General features: G+C 32.7%; 4 protein-coding genes across 4 annotated transcripts, besides 3 other annotated features; 2 read left to right on the top strand and 2 right to left on the bottom strand.

Annotated features, from left to right (window-relative positions):
* Positions 1-108: part of a mobile genetic element that runs on past the window's edge.
* A 3,133-nt stretch (positions 109-3,241) lies between these two features.
* Positions 3,242-5,103, top strand: TVAGG3_0185560 (uncharacterized protein; the record flags this gene model as incomplete). Its single annotated transcript, XM_001312793.2, has 1 exon — positions 3,502-3,867. One exon carries the CDS (start codon positions 3,502-3,504, stop codon positions 3,865-3,867), a length of 366 nt encoding a protein of 121 aa, XP_001312794.1.
* A 930-nt stretch (positions 5,104-6,033) lies between these two features.
* On the bottom strand, positions 6,034-9,057 carry TVAGG3_0185550 (helicase; the record flags this gene model as incomplete). Its single annotated transcript, XM_001312791.2, has 1 exon — positions 6,034-9,057. One exon carries the CDS (start codon positions 9,055-9,057, stop codon positions 6,034-6,036), a length of 3,024 nt encoding a protein of 1,007 aa, XP_001312792.2.
* A 4,278-nt stretch (positions 9,058-13,335) lies between these two features.
* Positions 13,336-14,013, bottom strand: TVAGG3_0185540 (galactose-binding domain-like family; the record flags this gene model as incomplete). Its single annotated transcript, XM_001312790.1, has 1 exon — positions 13,336-14,013. The coding sequence occupies one exon, from the start codon at positions 14,011-14,013 to the stop codon at positions 13,336-13,338; it is 678 nt and encodes a 225-aa protein (XP_001312791.1).
* Positions 14,014-14,042: 29 nt separating this feature from the next.
* TVAGG3_0185530 (uncharacterized protein) lies at positions 14,043-14,726 on the top strand (the record flags this gene model as incomplete). Its single annotated transcript, XM_001312789.1, has 1 exon — positions 14,043-14,726. The coding sequence occupies one exon, from the start codon at positions 14,043-14,045 to the stop codon at positions 14,724-14,726; it is 684 nt and encodes a 227-aa protein (XP_001312790.1).
* Positions 14,719-14,756: a mobile genetic element.
* Positions 14,727-14,756: a terminal%2Cinverted (terminal inverted repeat of Banshee-A3 transposon ID:TVAGG3_0185520).
* Positions 14,757-14,926: the final 170 nt, after the last annotated feature.

Genomic DNA, 14,926 nt, shown 5'->3' with positions numbered 1-14,926 from the left:
TTGTAAGTTTATGAACCACCTATCCGGATTAGCTTTATGACCCCATCTCATTGTAGTTCCATAGTCTGCAGAAACAAAAGTAGGTTTGTTTCCATATTGGTTAGGTTCTGAATGAACTTTAAACAATGTTTCATTTCTATATGTTTTGTTGAAATTTAACCTTTTATTTTCACCGAGTTCAGCCAAAGATTGAACGTTATATGGTCGTAAGTAAAAAGGATTGTTGTATTTGCGTACATTTTCTTTCAGTACTTCCATTCTATGCTGAATATTTTCATCTGATGTTGGAGTCTTTTGTATGTCGGCGAACATTTTTCGATATTCTTCTACTATGTCAGCTGAATTTTTCTTAGACTCTTGGAAAGATTCCATATTCTCCGCATACTCTTGTTGAGGGTCAAGATTTTTCGGCTGTTCCAAATCTTCATCTAGTTCTGTGAAGTTAGTTTCCAAAGGAGGGACTTGTTCGTTTCCTTCAGGCTCTTCTAGCTGTTGTTGCTGAACTATTTCTTCCATGTCTGGTTGTATCTGAACTTCTTCCTGTGGAGTTTCTTGTACCTCATCTGCTGGCATTTCATATATTCCGAGACCGTTTTTAACAAGTTCCCTATTTAAGCCATCCGCATTCATAACCCTTTCTTCTTTCGTTCCGTCTCTATTTTTTACGCGTTTCATGAAGATAGTTGAATTATCATTTATCTCTGACACCAAATATCTCGGAGTAAATTCAGTCATGTCATTTGGATGATATGCTATTAAATCATATCCCTTAGCGAGCTTGTATTTTCCAGGTTTGAAATTATATCGCATTTGGTGCTGAACCATAAAGCTAAATAGGTTCGGGTCAGTATTTCCTTCCTTGAACTTTCTAATAGCTTCTTTATATCTGTCACTAAAGTCAAGAGTATCTGGGTAACCATAGTCTTCCTTAAGCATTTTTAAGAATTCTTGGTTTCCTTGTTCTCTACTTCTTTTATGTCCTTGCTCTGTTTGTGGTGCAGTGTTTTGAACTGTTGGTTGTGGTGCAGTGTTTTGAACTGTTGGTTGTGGTGCAGTGTTTTGAACTGTTGGTTGTGGTGCTGGATTTTGAACTGTTGGTTGTGGTGCAGTGTTTTGAACTGTTGGTTGTTGTGTTGGTTGTTGTGTTGGTTTTGGTGCATGCCTGTGTCTGTGTCCATGTGACGATGTAAATGTTTTAGGTAGTCCTGGTGCAGGTGCTTCTCTTGGAGGGTTTGGTGGTATATAAGTTCCACCAGCTAGTATATAAGTTCCACCAGCTGGTATATAAGTTCCACCAGCTGGCACATATGTTCCATCTGCAGCATAATGTCCTACCTGACTTTTCGTTCTTAAGAAAGCATTTACTAGGTCTGTTTTGGTCTGTTGTAACTCTTTTTCTTGACTTTCCACAACAGTTGCTCTAACGGCGTCATAGGCACTTTGAACTGCCTGTCTCGTTGCTGCATCTGTTATTTTCGTCATATTTTGTGCTACTTCTCTTAACTCTTTGTCGAAACCTTCAGACTTCAGTTTCTTTCCAGATGAGAAGTCGTTCACTAGTTTCACCTTACTATGAAGAGCTTCGAAGGCGTTCTTAAAGTCAGCATTCATTAAAGCTTCATTTGAACTGTCTTCATCCGCTTGTATTTTTGTCCTTATTGACCCTATAAGTTGGGCTGCTTTAGCGTTGGCTTGGGCATCTAACCAGTCATTATTAGCTTTTATATATTCTGCGCTTTTCATTGCCTTTTGCATGGCTGCGTCGTTATTTTTACTTTCTTGTGCTAAGTTTTCATACTGTACGGTTTGGTTTTGCAACTGTAAAAGTTTTTCTGCCTTTACATTTGCTTCAACTTCTTTTTTATACTCATCGCTATCCATATATGTCTTCAGGGCTTTTTGTTTTATTTCTTCATCTTTCAGTACTTTATATTGAGTAGTATGGTTTTTCAAATTTATAACATCTTGTTCCATTTTTGCTACTTCTGCTGCTTTTTCTGACACTTTTTTCGCATATTCCTCTGTACTTAGTTCTTTCAGTTGTTCTTCTTTCTTCTTTTTCTCTACGTTTAACTCATTGAGTTTCTTTGTGTGTCTGTCATATTCTAGTTTCTTTTCGTTTTCACTTATTTGTTTCTGTATGTCTATGTTTGACTTTTTGACATCTGTTATTTGATTTTTGAGTGAACTCAAATTCATTTGACTTTGAGGGTTATAAGCTGTTCCGTCTGCAGCTCCACCATAGCCTGTCATTTTCGCTAAAAGTGCCGCTCTTAAACCTCCACTCTGTGCACCAATAACTCGGTTTAAAAGCATAGGGTTGCTTGACATTTGTTGCAACATAGTGGGGTCATTCATCATTTGTTGTTGCAACTGTTGTTGTGGTGTCAGTTTTACTATTGGATGTTTCAATGCTCCCTTCCTCTTACGTATATTCTTACGTAGCTTACGTGGCATTTTAAGTGAAGTTAAAAAGCGGTTTTTGACAGATGTTTATATGACACTTTTTGTTCAGCACAAAAAACTACTCGGTCAAAGTGTTGTCAGTTTTGTAAAATAACCGTCCTATCTCATTCTATAAGGGGGAAAGGCTTCTCAAAGTATACTTCCTTGGAACGCCCGTAACTTTTCCTGTAGCGACGATAGACCCTTACTTGTCCGGACAAAGTTATACTAAACATCTTCAGGGCTAGAGGGCACGAAGTGCCTGGAGGCCCCACTACCTTTTTTTTTTTAATTTCAAATCAGATTTTACTTATAATAAATATTTTAAATTTCCGAAAATTAAGTTCAGATCGACTCTATACGTAGTAAATACTAAATAAGGTGCCAAAAACCTATTAAACAGTATCAAAACTATCAAGATTGTAATGTTTTTGAAGAAAAATTTATAGAATTATGGACTTCAAACAGATATTATGTAAATAAAAATAATATAATGAATTTATTTATTCGTATAATAGCAGTAATAAGTCGATTATTCACTTCTACTTCTGAGATTTGAATTTAATTTCGACAGAAAAAGAGATTCAAGAGGAAAATACTAGGGGATACAAACAGCCACAATGACAGGATTATTATGGAGCCAAGTTGTATTTTTTGATATTTTTAGAGTTTTCCTACCTATTTAGGTACCAAGTTATTGCTTAAAAATTAAGGTTCTAAATTCTGAAGTTTACATGATCCTCCCGGGCGCACCCTTAAACTTGTTTATGATACATCAGAATATTTTTGAAAGCAACTCAATTTAATGTTAACTTTCCTGACCCATTTTTCAGCATCATATGAGCAAACCGGCGTTGCCATAGCTGAAAAAATTGATAGGGCTGTTACAGAGAACTTCAATTTCTAGAATGCCAGTTTTCTGGAATTGGAAACAAAACATCTCAATCAGCAATTCATCTTTATAGAGGATCAGCTAACTGCGGCGTTAATTTAGTTGCATGCGTGTTTACATCCTGCCAATCTAAGGATGGTGGCGCGTTTAGCTTTTGGTATTACATGGATTGCAATGTCAAACTTGTTTGCATCTATAATTGCAGCGCAGGCAATAGTGGTGGATGCTGTGTAATAAAGTTGGCATCAACATTCAATGTTTCTCACATCTCTGCAGTGAAATGCGAAAGTCCCTGTAAAAATTTGTTCTTCTCAGGTAGCCCATATGCTTCAAACATGAATATTTCTTCGTGTAAAGCCACCCGTAGAGAAATAACTGATTGGAGCTATGGAAACCTCTTCATCAAAAACAATCAAGCAACTTCAGTATCATATTCCACAATGAGAAATAACGAAAGCCCATGCTCTACAATTTATAACGACAATCTCGTAGCAGAGAACCATCTTCATCATCTTAATATTATGGGTTGATTTATAATTATGGTATTATAGATTTTAACAATGGAGGAACTTATGGTATTGTTAAAATCACAAATACAATCATACAAGACAATAATCTTAACTCAAAACCCGTTTTTGAAGGTCTGAGAGCTTCAATTCTCGTAGCCGAAGATGTAATTTTAGATGTAATGTCTACTCATGGACCAGTTACCGTTAATAACTATACGATATCTAATGAAGTTAACGAGACTACCTATATATTTTATGAATCTGGATTATGCGAAGCAATTATTCCATTTCCAAAGAGGACAACACCCCCTATGACTCCAGTGCCAACTTCTCCACAAGAAACTCAACAACCAACCAATGAAATTCCTCCCGGAAATCAACAAGATTCATCAGAGGGTTCGAAGTTAATTCTTGGATTCTTAACTCATAAACAGTTTTACATCTGCATTGGAATTGTTTGCGGATTAATTCTCATAATTTTGGTTCTGATCTTTGTAATTCATAGGTTAAGAAACAAAGCTGAAACAAACTCCTTATCAGAATACTCGTACAGCATGCAAGAAGAGACAGTCCAGCATACAGACCCATTTAATTCAACAGTTAGTAACACACACGATAATCCACTTTTTGTTCAAACAGAAGATAACCACGAAAATAATGAGAATGATGATGCATTTGCAAATGATTTCGAAGATGTTAATTTTAGTGATTTTAATTCAGATTCGAAACATGATAAAGAAGATTCTGATCCAAAACAAACAATAGAATTAAATATAAAGCAAGAAGATGCAGAGTTGGAGAATCCACAAGAAAGCGATTGAATTAAAATATAATTTTAGTTTATTTCTTAATAATTTTACTGTTTTGAATCATGGATGCATAATTGTTCATAAATATCCTACTAAAATAACGTAAATTAATGAAAAATGTTTCAAAAAACCATGTTGATTCACTACATTTAAGTTGATGACATATCAAATTAGCCATTTTCCACAAAAGAATTAGTAAAAAGATATATAAAATATCAATGTATTCGTTGTGCATGACTCAATGATCTTTAAAAGCATTGAATTACTTCGAATTACCATTAAGTAATTAAATATTTTGAATTTTTAGCATGACATTAACTTCTAGCAAAACATCACCTAGAGATACCATATCACATCAATCAGTGGGGAAACATTTAAATGCTTTCTTCCCATTCAAAAGATAAATAAATGGTATGTTATTTGAACACATTTTCCATTTACAGTATGACATTTGACCATATGTATATTATATTGATAGATTAAAATGATAAATAAGAGATTTCTTCAGATCTTTCAATTCAATACTCTTATTTTTTAATGATCGAAGAAGAACAAAGTTACATCATAAATACAATTCAACTATCTTTTTTGATAAAAATTCCGATAACGATAATATTCACATTTAATAATAAATCCTATAATTATAAGGCACTATTTAAATGCAATCTTTCGATGCAATAAGAGTAACTTTATTTCTCCTCAATTTGATTATACAATCAAAAGTGAATCAGACTAAATTTTTTTATAGTCAATGCTATTGGTATTCAAAAACAGCAGTATTTGTTGAATCTGGGCGTTAAATTCAACAATTGAAAGAAAAAAATTCTTTGAAAAGTATAAAAATCATCACAGGCAATATTTTAGAGCTGGAGTACATACAAAATATATCTCTTGTCAATGTTGTTGTCAGAAAGTGCTCTTCCATTGGACACGATGCCTTTGTATGATGCTTGAATCTTAAACAAATAATTTTTAATACATCAGTGATTGCACTTCTCTACAAAATATAACTTTACGCCAAAAATAAAATTAGACATATTGGAGAAAGATGTTTTTATGGATGCACTTCACTCAGTTCCATATACTTTTCAGGATTAGAATATCTTGGGAGTTTATCCTTTGTTTTCTGTTCGGGTTTAATTTCATTCGAATGGCATTGCAATAATAAAGTTCAATTAAGAGAAGCAATGTTTTATGAGTGTGGTAGGTTATCTTATGTTGAGTTACCTAATCTAATTGAAGAAATTCCAATTTCGTTTTTTCAGAGCATTCTATAAGTAACATTGAACAATTTAATGTTTAATATTTCTTTTCATTTTTGAATGATCTTGATGAATTTATAGTAGGTAAATATATAATAAATAAAATAAGAATTTATTTAATTATTTTTTGGTCTTAAATATGGGTAGTCATTATAAAATCGATTGAGTTCTGCATCCGTAACATCTCTCTTCAATACATATTTGCAATAATCAGGGGCTTCCATCCATTGATGATCCGCAACTTTGCATTCTTCCATCTTCTTTCCACAGTAATAACAAAATGTTTTACCACAGACGCATTTCAAATGATTACATGCAATTGTTTTCTCGACACCTGTTCCACAGTATGGACATTTGCGATTTCCTGGCGGTATAATGAATTCTTTCTTACAATCTCCAATCCTATGCCAGTTGTTGCAGTTGGCACATTTTTCCATTCGGCAGCATTTAAATGTGCATTTTTGTGTTTGGAATACAGCTGTTTTCATCAAAATTTGAGGATGTACAGGACAAAATGTAATCTTTGAAGATTTGTGGAAAACACGTGCAGCTTGTGTGGTGATGTATGCTTTTGTTTCTTTGTGTGAAATTGTTGAAGAAAGCAATGTCCACATCAAGTGTCCAAATGGAACGAATGGCCAAAGATTTATTCCAGCATTATCTGCTTCTGTGTCATAGAATTGATAGATCTCAACAAATTCTGCGTTTCCAAGTACATCTTGGATCTTGATGTTGCCTTTGCCATCAACAATTGTTCCAAGATTGTTTTTGATTGTTTCTTTAGCGCATTCAAGGCAAATAGGACGAGAAACAACAGTGTTGATATCAAGGAACATATTGATGTTTGTCTTTGATTGCAATGATGGATCTTCATGGCAAAGAATTTCATCACCGAAACATGCTGGATATTTGTCATCTTCTTCTGTAACAGATTGTGTATCTCTTGCAACACCAAATTTGTTCATGAATTCAATGACTTTCTCTTTAGATTCATTTGAAGGAGCAACAATGATTCTTGATATTTTGCTGATCTTCCATGATCTTCTGTTTCTTCTGATAGCGATCTCGAGGAGATTGACATTGTAATTCGCTGCGATGTCAACAATTGTAACTGGAATCTTTGGAGGATCATTGACAAACAATTTTTCTGCTTCCATTACATCTTTTTCTGATCCAATGTATCTATAACCTTCTCTCTTGATATTCAATTTGTGTTCATTGAAATATTCAATTAATGTTTTGATGATTTCTTTGTTTGAGTTGACAAACTTAGGAACAATTGAGTCTGGAACTCTGACTGTTGCATATCTGTTCTTAATTAACTTCTCCTTGATGAGAGAAACAATTGGACCTAAGAATGTAGTAGAACAGACAGAGATATTAACTGATCCAAATTTGTATGAACGACGACTTCCAGCTGTCTTGAGCTCTTTGTATTCACATCTATTAATGACAATTTTTCCAAATCTCTTTAGAACTGAATCAATTTCTTTAACGAATTGATCTTTATCCATTTTATACTCTCTCAAATGGAAAATGGAAATTTGGAATACTGGAACAACTTCAATATGATTGATATTGAAGCATTGTAATATTTGTTCGAGATTTTTGACATCTTTGTTAACATCTAATGGATTCTTGATTCCAATTGTGATACAGTTATCCGAGAATCTTATGTTTTCATAGTTTTGTTCAAACAATTCTGCAATTGCAATCAAGTGTGACAATATGTTTTCGTTCTTCAAAAGGTTATTTATGGTCATATTTTTAATTTGAGCAAATTGTCTATTACGGATCATACTTAAAATATTCCTCATCTCTGCCAAGGAAATTAATGTATTTTCTCTTTGCATTTTGAAATATAATCCAATAGATTTTCCAAAATCGCATGATCCTGTTACTTCGAAATCTTGAAGATCAACATTTTGTATCAAATCTTGTCCTTTAACGCAACCCATTTCATACATGTTGATTAATCTTCCCATTGGTTCTTTACTTGCATAAAGATCAGCATCTCTTTGATCAATTCTTGGAAGAGTTCCTTTAATGTTAACATTTGCTCCATGTGGATACAAGTTAATCCATGGTGTGTACCTGATTTGAACACCTGACCTGAAAATGTTTGCTGACAATGCTGCAATTAATGTTTCTGTTGTGTATTCTGCATAAATACCTTTCTTGATCCATGGAATTTCTGTTGCATTAGGAATTCTATCTTTTGATAAAACAACTAAATGTGAATAGTTATATTTGTGTCCGAATACTGAATCACATGATTTCTTTGTATGTGGACGAACATAATCCAAATTAGAAGAATCTTGTTCTTCTTCATCAACAGCCGGATCAAATGAAAATGACATGTCTTCTCCTGTAATTGCAATTGTGCAGTTGCAGCTTTGATCAGCAAGATATTTCTTCTTCGATCGAAGATATTCAAGTGTTGTTTTCGTGACTTGATAAGCTTTGTAAACCGGATCATCAAAGAAAATGATATCATTATCCATTTTGTCAATTCCATATCCACGCAAAATGCAGCTGCAATTCAAATAAGGAAGGATAAGAAGGATTGATTGAGGAGTGAAAGGAGCAAGATTTGTTAGAATTTTAATGCCTCTTTCGATGAGCTTTATAATTTCTTGGTTCTTTGGAATGAAATTCAAATGTGATATTGAATTATCTGTTGTTGTTGTAACAACAAAATATTCATCACCAGCATCGGCACTGATAGCTCTTCCTCTCATCTTGAATTTAAGTAAATCATTGATGTTTTCATCCAAATATCCTTGCAACATTGGACTTAAGAAAGGTGTGTTGAGATATGACTGAATCTTCATTGCTACTGGTTTGATTCCTTGTTCTCTTGTATGATCAATATGGATCATACTTCCAAAGTTGATTTGAAGATCTTCGTTATGGGAGATGTTAAGAAACAATGCTTTTGATGGTACTTCTAATGTTGTTGCACCTGGTCTCATCTTCATAACAACACTTAATTCATCGACATCTTGGAATTTGATGTAATCATTTCCAACGAAACCAAATTCAGCACCAAACTCAACGTTGTTGACTGTTGCAAAATCACATTTTCTCGCCTTAATCCAAATGCCATTTTCTGATTTTTGTTCAATTATAGTGAACAAATTCTTTGAAAATTCATCGACAAATTCATGTGATTTGTAAAATTCAGATAACAATTGCCAAACGTTTCCAGATATTGAATCATCCAATGTACTGCATGCTTCATACATTTCTCCAACAATTGTTGATGCACGTTTTTGATTGAATCCATATTTGATGGCAATATCCTTTAATGGTTTCTTTTCTTTCATCATTTGGAGGAAAGTTTTGAGAATTGTGTCGATATCTGACTTCCAGTTGAAGTTGTTTATCAAAAATGGAGACATTTCATTAACAACCAAATCATCTGAAAACAAATGAATAACAAGAGCACCAAACAACTTTGAAATTACTGTTCCATTATAATATAAATCTGAAGTGCTGATGATTGAAGAAGCCAAGAAAGGTGTAAATGATTTGAAAGCAGAGAGTTTTCTTCCTGTATCTGTTAACCATCCTTTATCATCAATAGCACCAATTCGTTTCAAGTTGTTCATGATTGAATCCATGTTTTTAACTTTATCTGGTAAACATTTCAAATTCTCGATTTGAATACCAATATGTCTCAAATCCAAAACATATGTTGAAATATCACTCGTCAAGATTTCTGGTTCTTGATTTTCTGGATAAACTTGTCCTTTGAGTTTGATTTGAACATATGTGCCTGGTCTAACACGTCCAACACGTCCTCTTCTCTGCATTTGGTTCTGATGAGTGATTGATTCTTCTCTCAATGTTGTGATACCTGTTTGGGAATTGAAGAATGGCATGTTGCATAATCCACAATCAACAACAGCAACAAGATTGTTAATTGTGATTGATGACTCAATTGCATTTGTCGCAATGACAATTTTAATAACATTCTTATAACCTCGGATGTCATTCTTTGCAATCTTCTTCTGTGTAGGTGAAACATAACTCAAGAAAATAATTGGAAGGATATACAATGTTTCATTGTCTGTGACAGCCTTCTTCAAATAATTTGCGAAATCTTTTGGATTTGAGAAATTTTTATCTGCATCTTTGAGAAGAACAAACCTATGCTTTGGCTTTTGATTTAATGAAGTTGTTGAATCAACTGAAACTGTATCACTGACAACAGGTTTCTTCATTTCTGCTTCGATTTTATTAGTCAATTGTTCTTTAACTTCTGAAATTCTCGCTTTTCCTGAAGAAAAGATGACAATGTGGCCTCTTTTTGAAGGATTATCAACCATGCCATTGATGATTTGGATTGTGTTATTGACTGCAATAGTACAGATATTATTTCTTTGCTGGGCTTCGCAGATGATGTCTTTGATTGGGAATAAGAATTTATCATTCAAAGAAAGCTGATAAATTTCTTTAACATTGCCACGTTTGAATACTTCAAGAACTCTTTTATCTGGTGTTGCTGACATCATCATGAGATGCTTAGGAATTTGTGTTTTCGTGCAATTTTCTGCAAGTTGGGAAATAACAATATCAGTGTAAACTGATCTTTCGTGGATTTCATCCAAGCAAAATCTTGTTCTCTCATAAATGTTAATTTTTTGTTTCTTGGCTAACGATAAAACAACTAAAAGATTTCTTGGAGAAAATAGACCGATTACAGGTTTGACAATTTTTTCTTCTTGATAAAATTTTATGAAATTATATGGATTTGTTTCAATGACGACAGAATTTTGAAATTGAATATTGAAATCTTCAACTTTGTCTTCGATTATTGACATACCTGGTTGTGTCATGATGAAGAATGGCATTTTGAGTCCTTCTTGAATAGCAATGATTGAATACATGAATGGAGAACATCTCGTTTTTCCACTTCCTGTAGAACTCTTGAAATTAATTATAGGAGCTTTTATATCAGAAAAATCTGAAAAGATTGTTAATACAGGATAAACAACTGTCTTGTAATTGTAATCATCTTTTGGTGGAATAAATGCCATGTTGAAAAGTTTTCCAAGAATGGAGAAAATTTCTTTTTCGTATTTTTTCCCACTGAATTCATAATAGAATCTAATAAATACATTAATTGCAGCAAATGTTGTCTTAACATCATCAAAGAATAATTTGTAAACATCTGAATTTTTGTCAAATGTATTATTGTAGTTTGGAATGGCAACAATTGATTCATAAATTAACCCTGTTTCAGTTGGAAATCTTGTGATTAATGCAGAGTCGAAATATTCTTTGGTTTCACTCCAATCACTCATTAATTCTTGTTGTTTGTGAGCGGAAAAGAATTTTGATAGATTGTTAGATGCTTCAATAAAAGAATCCAAATTCATTTCATGAACTCTTGAATTCTTTGACTGTATTGAAAAGATATCATTGTCAGCATTAGTTACTTTACTAGATATAGAGTGATTATCAGGCTGTTTGTGAAATTTTCCTTTATTTTGATTTGATTTGGAACTTTCTTTGGACATATTATCATCACCTTGTTTTACTCCTGTCTTCTGCTTATTATCATATCTTGGTTTATCATTTCCATCTTGATTCTTCTTTGGTTTATCATTTCCATCTTGATTCTTCTTTGGTTTATCATTTCCATCTTGATTCTTCTTTGGTTTATCATTTCCATCTTGATTCTTCTTTGGTTTATCATTTCCATCTTGATTCTTCTTTGGTTTATCATTTCCATCTTGATTCTTCTTTGGTTTATCATTTCCATCTTGATTCTTCTTTGGTTTATCATTTCCATCTTGATTCTTCTTTGGTTTATCATTTCCATCTTGATTCTTCTTTGGTTTATCATTTCCATCTTGATTCTTCTTTGGTTTATCATTTCCATCTTGATTCTTCTTTGGTTTATCATTTCCATCTTGATTCTTCTTTGGTTTATCATTTCCATCTTGATTCTTCTTTGGTTTATCATTTCCATCTTGATTCTTCTTTGGTTTATCATTTCCATCTTGATTCTTCTTTGGTTTATCATTTCCATCTTGATTCTTCTTTGGTTTATCATTTCCATCTTGATTCTTCTTTGGTTTATCATTTCCATCTTGATTCTTCTTTGGTTTATCATTTCCATCTTGATTCTTCTTTGGTTTATCATTTCCATCTTGATTCTTCTTTGGTTTATCATTTCCATCTTGATTCTTCTTTGGTTTATCATTTCCATCTTGATTCTTCTTTGGTTTATCATTTCCATCTTGATTCTTCTTTGGTTTATCATTTCCATCTTGATTCTTCTTTGGTTTATCATTTCCATCTTGATTCTTCTTTGGTTTATCATTTCCATCTTGATTCTTCTTTGGTTTATCATTTCCATCTTGATTCTTCTTTGGTTTATCATTTCCATCTTGATTCTTCTTTGGTTTATCATTTCCATCTTGATTCTTCTTTGGTTTATCATTTCCATCTTGATTCTTCTTTGGTTTATCATTTCCATCTTGATTCTTCTTTGGTTTATCATTTCCATCTTGATTCTTCTTTGGTTTATCATTTCCATCTTGATTCTTCTTTGGTTTATCATTTCCATCTTGATTCTTCTTTGGTTTATCATTTCCATCTTGATTCTTCTTTGGTTTATCATTTCCATCTTGATTCTTCTTTGGTTTATCATTTCCATCTTGATTCTTCTTTGGTTTATCATTTCCATCTTGATTCTTCTTTGGTTTATCATTTCCATCTTGATTCTTCTTTGGTTTATCATTTCCATCTTGATTCTTCTTTGGTTTATCATTTCCATCTTGATTCTTCTTTGGTTTATCATTTCCATCTTGATTTTGTGTTGGATTTTGACTTTTATCTTTTATCTGCCCTTGTTTCTGTTCATTTTTTGGTTTGTTCTCACTTGGCTTTCTTGGAGTTTTATTTTCATTCGGGTTCAGTCGATTATCATCCATTTAAAAAAATGACTAGTCAAAAGTTTTCATATGAAGTGAAATGAACTGATACCAGAAATGAAGAATATATTAATAAAGTCACTGTTTAATAAGTAAATCTAAGTCATGATTCATCCCATTCAATTTTTATTTTCATTCGGGTTCAGTCGATTATCATCCATTTAAAAAAAAATGACTAGTCAAAAATGAAATAGACCTAAGATTTTAACGCGAGTTTAATGTAGTTCCTTGTCATCACTTAGTCAGAAATTCATGACAATAAATGCTTTGTCGATCATGAAGCATTATTTAGTCAAATCTAATCGAGGCCCCATGAAAAAGTAAATATTAATACGGATTCTTAATATCTCACTTTAATTACAATGATAAGATCGTATAACATATATTCTTTATTGTTTTAATATCAGATAATTTAATGAATCATAATAAATTTTACAAAAAAATATGGTAATACATATACATATAATTTTAGACAAATTTAACATTTCCATTTTTAGAAATATGGCCAATAATACTGACATCATCGTCATCATCGTGATAAGAGACGAAATTTTCTTCGTCTGGGCTATCAGAAATGATATCACCAAATAAATCGAACTTATTGAGTGCAATACATGGTGGATCTCCTGGGCATGCTTCATTTTGGATTAATCTGACGTATTTCGCTTCGTATGCCCTGTCTAAGTTGTAGCTTCTCTCTGTGCACCTTCTCATTTCTTCGTCCTTCATTTTGTGAACTTCGTTCCATGTCTTGTTGTCGTTGGAAATTTGTAAAGACCAACTATATAAACAGCACTCAACGCAATAACTATATGAAGGATCCTCACAGCAGCATAGTCCTGATGATGCATAACAGCAGCCAGCACGGACGAAGTATCCTGTTAATTTGATCTTTTTATTTTTAAGTGAAAAAGTAATCCATGGATGATCTTCATATGTTCTTCCACAATTTGAGCACCAATCATATTCCTTATTCCACGGATAAATTGCGTATTCTGGCTTAGTAAATTGACGAGTTCCGTTGATTCTTTGTTTAGACGACCCACTTGCATCAATCTCGATTATCTTGTCGTCGAATACTTTCTTGAATATTCCATTCACTTCTGAACTTGAACTTCCGCTGAAATAGATAAAAAAGAAATTCATTCAGAATTTTTTGTCACTTTTTTATTTCAATGATTATTTCTTTCCTTTTTGCTAGGGTTCAATCAGGTACTAGCACTAAAGGAATATTCTCAAAAGTTTTTGATGATAAAATAATTGTTGTTAATGCAAGTGGATCATCAAAACAATATGTAAATGGATCAAAAGCATTAGCAAAGCCAGAATATGCAATTTATCCATGGGATAAAGACTATGATTGGTGTTCAAATTGTGGACGTTCTAATGATGATCATCCATGGATTGCTTTTTCATTAGACAAGAGAAAGATTAAATTTAACGGATACTTTGTTCGTGTTGGCTGCTGCTATGATGCAAATAGATGCTGCTGTGAAGATGAACATTATAATTACTGTATTGACTGCTGTTTATACAGCTGGTCCTTACAAATTTCTGATGACAATAAAGAATGGAAAGAAGTCCATAAAATCGAAAGAGATAATGAAATGCGCTATTGCAAAGAGAAAAGTTACGATTTAGACAAAACATATGAAACGAAATACGTCAGATTAATTCAAAACGAAGCTTGTCCAGGGGATCCACCTTGCATTGCTCTTAACAAGTTTGAATTGTTCGGTGATGTCATTCCAGATGGTGGAGAAGATGAAAACTTCGTTTCATATCACGACGATGACGATGATGTAAGTATTATAGGCCATATCTCTAAAAACGGAAATGTTAAGATCATATTGTTGTAAACAGAAATTCATCAAAAGTGACACCTCAGAAAAGCTAAAATATTGAATTTTTGGAACTTTTGATAGAGCACGTTTTTAAATATTAATTAAAGTAAATGTATATTTTGTAAAGATTCTTTTTAATAAAAAAGTAAAATTTTGAAGAAGAACACAAAATCTTCTGAAAAATAATATCACATAAACTCATATTATTTTCTAAT

This window comes from Trichomonas vaginalis, chromosome IV (genome assembly GCF_026262505.1).
Source record: "Trichomonas vaginalis G3 chromosome IV, whole genome shotgun sequence".
In the NCBI taxonomy this organism is placed as follows: domain Eukaryota; phylum Parabasalia; order Trichomonadida; family Trichomonadidae; genus Trichomonas; species Trichomonas vaginalis.
Note: the sequence above shows the minus strand (reverse complement) of the source record. Positions and strands in the feature narration are given on the sequence as shown.